Here is a 10,512-nt window from a genome sequence, read left to right on the forward strand (position 1 = left end):
TCGTTTCAGGTTATTCGTCCGCTCACGACTCACAAAAAACGAACCTCTGATATTTGATATTGGAATCCAACAAAATGGATTTGAATTTTTAATACAGTTGCTTTTTTTAGGATAGCTCTCAAAAAGAGAATGATAAACGTTAAGTCGTGTAGAATAAGATCAAATACAAGAGTCTTCATACTTTTTAAAAAATGTTTTACGGTTAACGTGATCAAGATTTTCTTACTTAAGTTTTTCTCATGAAAAAATGGGGATATGACACCTAAATGTATGTGTGTTAGCAGACAAGTGACGTGTCACATAAGTTTCTACCCATAACGAGAAAAAGAAGATGGAGCCAAATACAGGTATAGATTTATATATACTAAGGGTTGATTTGGTATTACTGTGCTTTGAAAAAAAACTGTTTCTGCTGTGCTGTGAGAATAAGCGGCTGTGAAATAAAGCTGTAGAATGTTTAGTAAATTTTTTTGTAAAAATGCTTTTGAAAAAAAAAACAGTATTATAGTGTTTGGTAAACTTTTATATAAAACAGATGTGAAAAAAACTGATTTTTCAAAGTTGGGTTTTGCAGCTTCTTGTTTTTTGCTTTTTTCACCCAAAATTGTGAAAAAAATTGAAGCTGAATGTTTACCAAACACAAAAAAACTCCCAACTTTTGTTTATACTATCTTTTTTCAGAATCACTTTAATACCAAACCAGGCCTAAGCGCGTCACTGTGTTTGTAACTGATAACATAACACATAATCATGTAAGAAATTATACATAACGATGTAATATTGTAATTTTTTGTTCGCTTATTTATCAAATAATATTTTTATTATAGCGGATGAATTTAAAAATACAATAAAAAGTAAAGGGTGGGGCCGGTGTGCGTGACCGTGACGCTATAGTTGAAGCTGCCCGTGTTGTCACTCTGTGATCGGCCCACTCATTTTTTAATTGGGTTTGAACTTCTTTTTACAGGGTGGAAAGAAGGAATTTTCTTTTTGTTTTTTTCTTTTTACAATTTCTGTTTGAAGGTTGGAAGGGATATCTGATCTGGGTTAAGCCTCGAGAATCTGCTCGAATATTATTAGATCCGAGTTGGCACCGATTGCCGGCACTTTAACTCGGGCTGACACTTTTGGGCTTTTGAAAGTAGTGATTTATTACTTGGGCTTCATGAGATTTTAGCCCGATTGTCAGCTACGACTTGTGTTCTTAAAATTACGGGCCTGTTTGAGATTGGAGTGAATCGCTTTCTACTTCTACCAGTGAACATGATTTTCTAGCCACGTCGAAAACTTGAAGATGCCTATGACTTGTACAAGCACTATTTATATAAGCACTTATTAACATGTTTAAACACGTTTATAATACCATCTTACAAAACCAGCGTGTTCGATTCAAACTTCAACCTCAGAACGTTGTCAAACTGAACTGTGTCTGTACTTAAAAAGAATAAACGAAATGAGAAAATATTGTGCCGAATTTGGGGCCCAAACCCAAATACGTGTGCATGTAATGCACTTCCCTACCAGCCCTTCTCACAATAAGTAGTTAAGGGAAGAATGACAGTTAAAGGGAGGAAGATCAGACGAAGTATACGGTATGTGTTTTTGTCTTTTTTGGCCATTTTCAAAGACCTGGGGGAAAAGTCAATGGCCAATCTTAGACAAACAGGGGAAAAAATTCTTACATTGTTGGTATTGAAAGTCCGATAACATTTCTGCTCTGCTGAAGGAAAACGAAACCCAACAAGGAAAGGAGCAAGAAAGAAGCAACGAAATCCGAAACGAAACGGAGAGTTTCGAGTTAGAGAAGAAGCCATGAATCTGTTTAGGTTGGCTGGAGACGTAACCCACTTGTTCAGCATATTGGTCCTGTTCCTTAAGATCCGCTCCACCAAATCTTGTGCAGGTATCAAAATGTTCAAATGTATATTTTAGCTGAGAGTTAGTGATTGGCATTTAGCATGCATTGTGTTGTGTGTCTTGTCCGCTGTGAATGAAGTAATGAAACTTGGACTAAAGATATGTACTGCTGAAACTTGTAATCCCCAATTGATCGATTCTCGTTTCTTAAACATTTGTGCTTTCAGAATTAGAAGGGTGACTCGCTACTTCGTTACTCATTTGAAATGTTCAATTCTCTTTGTGATTGTTTTAATTAGTGCTAATTTGCAAATGTTTTGATTAATTAATTTTTAACATCGTTCATTCATGATGCTTATTCAGTTGCAATGGAGGATCCGTTAGCTTGAAAGTTTGAACTTCTTCATATGCTGATGGACATATAGCTTTTCAATACTAATTTGATAGAGGAAAGAAGGTTTATCAGTTTCAAACACTCTTGGAACATTGATGTCAAAACTCAACTTTCTTAATTTTCTGAATTCCTTTGTAATCCTTTAAGTTATCACAAGCGGCCTCGGTCTTAGTTGGAGTAGGGTTAGGATATTTAAACTCTTCTTTCTTTCTCTAGGCGATGTGGGATTTCAACAGATTATAGGTCGTTTGCAGAGCTAATTATTCCCATGCCTCTATAGAAATGGAATGTTCGATCTGTTCCATGCCTCTCTTAAGTCTAATACTAGTTCACTTGCACCAGGAATTTCACTCAAAACTCAAGAACTCTATGCGTTGGTCTTTCTTACTCGATACCTTGACTTGATCGTCAAGTATTACTCAGTGTATAACACTCTGGGGAAGCTCATATTTATCGGAACTTCTTTTGCCACGGTCTGGCACATGAGGTACCATAAAGTAGTGAAGCAAACCTACAACAAGGATCAAGATACTTTCAGACATTACTATCTCATACTTTTATCCTTGGGGCTGGCTCTTCTGATTCCGCGCGCTTTTACTGCAATTGATGTACATTGCATTTATTTTGCCCTTTCTTTTGCCTTAAGTTACCAGTTTTGTACGATGATGCTCCTTTTTACACCCGTCTGATTAGAGCTTGATCTATTGTAATAGGTTCTGTGGGCATTTTCAATATATCTTGAAGCTGTGGCAATCTTACCACAGTTGGTATTACTGCAGAGGTCAAGAAACATTGACAACTTAACTGGAAATTACGTTTTCCTTCTCGGGTATGTTCCAACTCCGCCGAGTCATCAATGCATTTGCTCATTATTCTTGGATTTCTGCTCATGTGATTATCTGTGGTGTTATTTTTGTTTGGTAACATTGTGCAGTGCTTATCGTTCTTTATATCTTGTCAACTGGATTTACCGTTTCTTCACAGACCTCCACAGAGTTCGCTGGATACGTAAGTTCTCTTTGTATATAGCTTGCACTTAATAATCATTTAGTGCATTTTCAGCCACAGTGATATAACTAATTTGTTGTAAAATGCCCAACGCACAGCTTGGATTTCAGGCCTAGTTCAGACTGCTCTTTATGCTGATTTTTTCTACTACTATATCAAGAGGTAACTTTACTCAACTCTCACGTCTCCCCATAAGAGTAGTTTGTATCATACTGTGCGTCGAAACAAGAAATATGAATACGGAGCAATGGCTTTGGTCTTGTAACATATTTCCATACGCTGTGGTGTAACAAATTATGACACTAATTCGATGTTGACACAAATTATGATACCGAATCATCAACTTTGGTAGATGTTGTTGTATCCTAATAACAAGCTGGTCTGCTTTTCTTCAGCTGGAAGGAACACGAGGAGCTTAAGCTTCCCGCTTGACGTGGATCATGCTGCATGTGTAGTTTCCACCCCACCGGAAGGCAACAGAAGAGGAATGTATTATGCATACGTACTTGAGGACATACAGAGCCGAAAGTTAACCATTGCTGTCACTGTTGGGGGATTTTCTCCACATTAATGGATTAGATTCTGATAAGATCTTGTTAATTATTTACTAATTTAACGAACCACTCTCACCTTATCGTAAATAAGGTAGATTTTTATTTGGTTGTCAATTTTGGAATGTGTATTATATTTCTCAGTATATATGTATAATATAACAATGTTGAAACATATACGTCAGTTACGATATATCAGATCTCTATCAACATATTATATACCTCCATATTTCAAGCAAGAAACCAAGAGGGAACAAGTGTATTCTGGTCACTCTAAACCATTGACCTCCGAATTAAAAAACCAGCGATTCAAATTCAATGCCGCGTTAAAGGAAGGAGCGCAGAAGGAGGGCAGGTTGATTTTGTTAAACACATGAGATTGATGTTCCCTCAAAGTTGTTCTATAAACCAAAATTTTAGGTAGGAGCTGATCAGAATTGGGAATGAGCTAATCCCAAGTCAAGTTATAAGTCTTACAAATTACAACCACGTTGCTGTTGAGAATAAGTTGAGGAAGGGAAGATAATTAAGATGGAAGGGATGCGCAAACTCTGTTGGTTTACTTTAGCTTTCCCTTCATTGTTTTTGTTGGCAGCATTATCAGAAGCCGACGCCAAGCCCGTTTCCAGAAAGGAAAAGTATCATGTTCTGTGGTCGAATACTGGTCTGCGAGTTCCCAAGGATCATGTTCTTTTATCCTACCATATCCAAGACGATTCTCAGTGGGAAAAAGTGAACTTGAGGTATGTGTAAACAACGAAGTTTCTACTAATAGCTGCAACACCACTAAAACTGGAGCAGCACTATTTATGTTGCGCTTTGGTCCTGCCACCCACAACACTACCTCTGAGACCGAGTACTTGACTGCCACACCGCATGCAATCTCCGACACTGCAAACAAGTTCACAATCATACGCATGGGTTGTTGCAATTCTTCCACTCCCAAAGGGGAGGGCAATGTTAAGTCTCTGGTGCCTGAGGCAGTGAGTACTGGAAACATAACTGTTGCGGCTACTTTTATTTTCTGGTTTGTTACGGGATTGGGTGCCACAGCATCCAAGTCCAGGCTGATCTGTCCTCCGTTGACAGTAACAAACATCACCAGCACGCGACAGAACGTGTACTTCCAATACACGCTCCCGTACATGGATGCATCTGATGAGAGTATCAATGTCATGTCGGAAAAAGAAGGGATTTTGCATATACTTATAAGTAGTTGGGTTACTTCTAATATTGTCAAGTGGTTTTATGACGGAACTTCAACTTTTTTTATAGTAGCAGAGCAGGTTGTCCCGCGTTTGAAGTCCAGTGGGCACACGTGCTCTATGTCACCCAATTTAGGTTGTTTACTTGCTAAGCTTAAAAATACGTCACACATAAGAAGGCGTGTTGAGAGTATGTTGCCTGACTTGTGTTGTCCATATGTTAGCCTTCAAAAGAGTATCGGTAAGAGTAACAGTCGCTCATGGTTTGAAATCTCAACTACAACCAATACTCTGTACAAAGTCGAAGATTTAAGTGGCTTTTCATTGTCAACCAAAACCCAGGAATATATTTGCCATAGGAAAACTGGTACAGGTTACATCCCAGTTCCACACATCAGTGTCTTTCCGATAAAGCTCACTTTAGGTACGTAATCCTCTCTACTCTTTAGTGTTTATTACTTGATAATTGCTATGCTCCCTGTAAATTAAATGTAAACCTTTATGGATTGTTTGATATTTTACTTGAATAAAAACTTTTGTACTTAAAAACATTTTTTGAGTTTTGCAATTTGAACGATTATTTGGTATGACTGTTTTGAAAAATTGAATTCAAAATTAACTTAAAAATTAGCATACTTCCAAAAACATTAAAAAAAATGCTACACTTACTATATATATATCATCTCTCTAATAGAAATGAGACCCACATGTGTTGTGGGCTCTTATTCTATTATAGAGATAGTACAAATATGTGATAAGTGCAGCATTATGACTTATTTGGAAATTATTTCAAAATGACTAAAAACATTTTTAGACGAAACTTTGTTGGGTTTCATAAGCACTTGAAGTGTAATTCTTCTAGGAAGCACTTCAAGTGTTTTTCTATAATTTATTTGTATTTTTACCAAAGATTAGTTCCAAAAATATTTTCACCAAAAACGTTTTTAGTCATTTTAAAAGCATTTACAACCTCTTGTTGTTTTTAAACTTCAAACCTATTATTTTCTCTCTCCTCCTCTTCTCCCGGTCTTTCTTTGGTGGCTCTCTTTTTCTATGGTATCTTTTTATCTCCTCTCCTCATATGGTCCTCTCTCTCATTTCTTTCGATATCTCTCTTGATTTGATCATTTCTCTACTTTCTTTCTCGCCCCTCCTCTCTGAATCTCTCTCCTCTTTTTTTTTTCTCTCCTACCTTCCTCCTTCCCTCCGAATATTTCTCCTCTTTGTCTCCCATTTCTCTTTTGATCTTTATGTCTGTTCAATTGAACTTAGTAGTAATTCCTGAGCCGTGAGGAGTTGCCCCTCCTCTCTGAAGCTCTTGGGCTACTGTTTAGAGACTGAAGCACCCATGTTGGTCTATGTACTCGCCCGCAACGGGACCTTGTTCGACTACATTCATCATGTTAATGGGAAAAAAGCATTGTCTTGGCATATTCTTTTAAAGATAGCCTCAGAATCTGCAGCTGCTCTTGCTTATCTGCATTCTGCAGCAGAGACATCAAAACCAATGATCATTCATGGAAATGTCAACTCTTCCAACATATTATTAAGCGATTGTTTTGTGGCCAAGGTCTTCGGTTTCGGATCTTCAAGGTTGGTCCGGGTCCCTAGTAATGAATCCCAGATGAACACATTGGTACAGCAGACGGTTGGTTATCTAGACCCCGAATATCTCCAAACAGGCCAGTTGACAGATAGAGTGATGTCTATAGCTTTGGAGTCGTCTTGTTATAACTTTTGACGGGAGAGATGCCATTGTCCTTCAACAGACCAGAAAATCGAAGAATCATAACATCCCATTTCGTTTCTTCTGTAGAACAAAACGACATATTTCAGATCGTTGTGCCACAACTAGTAAACGAGGGTAACAGAGAGCAACTCAGAGCTGTTGCGGAGCTTGCAAAGAGTTGCCTCAAGTTGAGTAGTGCCGAAAGGCCTGCGATGGAAGAAGTGGCAAGGGAATTGAGGAGGTTGTGTGGCAGGGCAGCACACATTCTTCCTAAGCTAGTTCACGCCGACAACTATTGAAAGTATATGTTTTGGCCAACGATCTAATGGTTAAAACTTCAGAGTATAGAATGAGCTTACTACTAGAGTTGTTTTCGATAATCCATTGCGTATGGGCTGTGGCTGTCAGCTTTGTTTTTTTTTTTCATGAACCATGTATATATTTGAAAGTTGAACCAATCTTTGAAAATAAGGCTTTAGTGCTAATATAATGCGCATTATCGTCATTTCTTGGATGGAAAATTTTCATCTTGTTCTTGAGTCGTCGACGGCCACCAAGTTGGTGACAAGACAAAACCAGGTAAATTTTTATGACATTTATATCCTGGCCACGGCCACTGCCAGTCAGAGTTCCTAGTACAAAATGGTATTGAAAGGACCGACTACATGTAGTCCAATTTTATTGCCATTAACAAGTTCAACAATAGAGTACTACAAACCAACGGAAGATAAACTATGAACACTATTTTATTAAACAGAAAACAAATAATTAAGGTTGCCGAGATGGCTACAAACTGAAGCCACCTATATAAACATTAATATATATATATATATAGTGAAAACTAAAGCAAACTCAAGCCTTAACAGGTAAGAAACTATAATATCCTTAACCCACAAGAAATCATAAATAATAATAATTTTTAATAATTAAATTTCCAACAGAATCCAACTCGAAAGCTTTATAACAGTTGTTAACATGGAGGCATTCCTTGTGGCGGAGGTAACATTTGCGCTCCTGGGCCCTTTCCATTTTTCACTATGAACGTCATGTCCATACCCCATGACATATGTCGATCCAGATGACAGTGCATAAACCAAACGCCTACACACAACAAGAAGAAGAACAACAATTTACACGATCTAATTATCATTCATTAATATATAACGAATTAGGGGCTGTTAACTAAAACTGGAAACTGGAAATTGATATGGTTATTATCAAATGGCCCCTTATGATAATATATGCACTAAAGATGATGAACGTCTTCATTAATTACGTACCAGGATTGTCTGCCTTGAATCTAATGGTAGTCCAACCATTTATAGGGACAGCGACGGTGTTTTGAAGAGGAGGATCAACAAGATTATACGTCAAAGGGTCCTTGTCCTTGTCAAAATTCCCAAGCCCCCGTCCCACAACGTAGAAACTGAATCCGTGGAGATGCATCGGATGGTCATCTCCTCCCACCAAATTTGTCCCCTGAAACACAATTTCCACAGTTGAGTTGTACTCCAGTATCTTCACCTCCGTCGCTTGCTTCGGCGTCTGTAGGTACAACGGCAAGTCCTGAGCTGTAAAATTAAACAGCAAGGGCGGGGAATTTGGAAAGCGAGTTCCAAATGCCCCATTGACATGGAAATAGTAAGCTTGCAATATGTCAATGGTAGGGTCAACAAAGCTAATGTTGTTGATACTGGTGGCAAAACGTGTCCCATTAGGCCCAGTACATGAATTACTCGGGCAGGGTAGTGTGTTGATGGATAGTGTAAAAAACAAATGAGTTGTTATCTTGTGTGGCACGTCAACAGGGTGGTTTTTATCAGCCAAGCTTTTGAGTTTACTGGTAAAGTGAACTGATGCGTTGGTGTCGTTATGGGAAGGAAGATTAGGCAACGAAGTAGGGGTTGAACTAGAATTTCTGTTGTATCGGAGTAATGCGGTGGTGGTTGTGTTGTCGTAGGGAATTCCAGCCGAGGCAACATAGGCTTTAGCAGCAATGTAGTAGTTGTTGGGGCTTTGGTCGGCATTTAACAAGAGATCAATAGTTTGCCCGGGAGATATGGTTACATAATCTGTTGAAAATGGCTTGGTGTAGCTAGCATCTGAGCCTACAACCGTGACGTTGTGATTGGCAATGGCGAAAAACATCATCTCCTGCACGGCAGAGTTGATTAGTCTGAGCAGGTAGGTTTTGCCGTAATCAACTATGAGCTTGAATGTGTCTGGTTTTGAGCAAGGATAGAGATCGCCGGGTTGACCATTGATGAGGTAAGCATTTGAATTATTAGGGTCCCCTCCACTTTGAATCGTTTCATCGTAAAGTTGTCCAATATCTTCCTTCCACCACTCTCCTACAATTTTCAAATATAACGATTTGCAGAAAAATAAGGATCGTAAGTTGGAAATGTTTATATAGAAATCACTTATATTCATAAGCTCTTTTACGAGAAATTCTTTCATTAGAACACATCGAAATTTTTAATTAATAAAAATACAAGTAAAAAATTCCCAAAAAAAAACCTTTTTAACTTTAGCAACCAACGTTGTCACAAGCGTTTTTAGTTATTTAAAAGCGTTAGCTATCCTATAAGCGGTTTTGGAAGATTGAATTGATTTGCATACCCAAGATGATTGGTAATTCTGCGTGAGGCTTAGTAAAAGGGTAAGTGGCTCCCTTCTTGGGGTATATGACTATAGCACCGTGGACGGTGGCTCGATCCCACTCACTGTGAGCATGCCACCATAGGGTCCCTTCCTCTGAGGAAAATATAATGGTTTGGGTAAACCTAGCTCCTGGTTGAATAGGACATTGCGTGATGTAATCAGGACCGTCCGACCATGGGTTCCTCGGTTGCTTAACTCCATGCCTGAAATATAGATGGATCAGAACTGTACTGGTGTCATGAAAGTAACTAAAAGCCGCATGAGATTACATGCACAGTATAAAGTTGATGAATTACCAATGGAGGGTAATGTTACGATTGCCCTTGTTATAGACATCCACTATGACAGTATCTCCAGCACGAGCATACAATGTTGGTCCCGGAAACTGGCCGTTTACAGTCAAGATATTCTTTGTGCTACACAGTCGTTTGTATGAAGTTTCTTCGACCTACAATTAATTTTTGCAGACAAACAGAAGATATCATCAATTCATTAATATTTTTGAAATCAGCATCCATGATGCATGAATGCAAAATATATGTATAATTATAGCCATGCATGCATGCAATTCATAAATATGCATCAGAATTTAAAGCTGAACTGCAAACAAACACAAGATATGAGTTCATTAATATTTTTGAAATCAGCATACATGCATGAGCATCGTTTATAAAGTGTATATACATATATATCACACACACAGAGATATATATAACCATAGGCATGCATGCATGATGCATGCAATTCATACATATGCATCAAAATTTAGAACTGAACTGCATCGAAATTAAGGAAATAATGAGCTAGGTAATTACCACAAAAGTGTACCGAGGAGACAAAGCTTGGCAATGGAAGATGCCAACAGTAGACAATAGCAAGCCGACTGCAAGTTGCAAGCTAGTTAAAATATTCATGTTGATCGACGACGATATTGATGATTGCTTTCCAATCGATCGTCTTTATAGCTGTATCTGTTACAACTACTAGTGATGATCACGGATTCACAGGAGTTGTGTAACTATTATTTGGTCTCTATATTTCTGTTACTGATGCAGTTCGCAGGAGTTGAGGACGGATATATATAGAGACAGAGAGAGCTAAATA

At 38.2% G+C, this 10,512-nt stretch overlaps 3 protein-coding genes across 3 annotated transcripts; 2 read left to right on the forward strand and 1 right to left on the reverse strand.

The window, feature by feature from the left end:
- The first annotated feature begins 1,563 nt into the window (after nt 1-1,563).
- LOC103420804 (ER lumen protein-retaining receptor-like) lies at nt 1,564-4,031 on the forward strand. Its single transcript, XM_008358843.4, has 6 exons — nt 1,564-1,903; nt 2,594-2,859; nt 2,965-3,080; nt 3,186-3,259; nt 3,358-3,421; nt 3,655-4,031. The coding sequence occupies exons 1-6, from the start codon at nt 1,813-1,815 to the stop codon at nt 3,689-3,691; spliced, it is 648 nt and encodes a 215-aa protein (XP_008357065.2). The 5' UTR covers nt 1,564-1,812; the 3' UTR covers nt 3,692-4,031.
- Nucleotides 4,032-6,363: 2,332 nt separating this feature from the next.
- LOC103420848 (wall-associated receptor kinase 17-like) lies at nt 6,364-7,043 on the forward strand. Its single transcript, XM_008358890.3, has 2 exons — nt 6,364-6,697; nt 6,832-7,043. The coding sequence occupies exons 1-2, from the start codon at nt 6,364-6,366 to the stop codon at nt 7,041-7,043; spliced, it is 546 nt and encodes a 181-aa protein (XP_008357112.3).
- A 346-nt stretch (nt 7,044-7,389) lies between these two features.
- On the reverse strand, nt 7,390-10,445 carry LOC103410343 (laccase-15-like). Its single transcript, XM_070825550.1, has 5 exons — nt 10,224-10,445; nt 9,705-9,856; nt 9,367-9,611; nt 8,025-9,095; nt 7,390-7,845 (listed from the first exon to the last, which is right to left on the reverse strand). The coding sequence occupies exons 1-5, from the start codon at nt 10,320-10,322 to the stop codon at nt 7,715-7,717; spliced, it is 1,698 nt and encodes a 565-aa protein (XP_070681651.1). The 5' UTR covers nt 10,323-10,445; the 3' UTR covers nt 7,390-7,714.
- Between the last annotated feature and the right edge of the window lie 67 nt (nt 10,446-10,512).

This window comes from Malus domestica, chromosome 07 (genome assembly GCF_042453785.1).
Source record: "Malus domestica chromosome 07, GDT2T_hap1".
Taxonomy (NCBI): domain Eukaryota; kingdom Viridiplantae; phylum Streptophyta; class Magnoliopsida; order Rosales; family Rosaceae; genus Malus; species Malus domestica.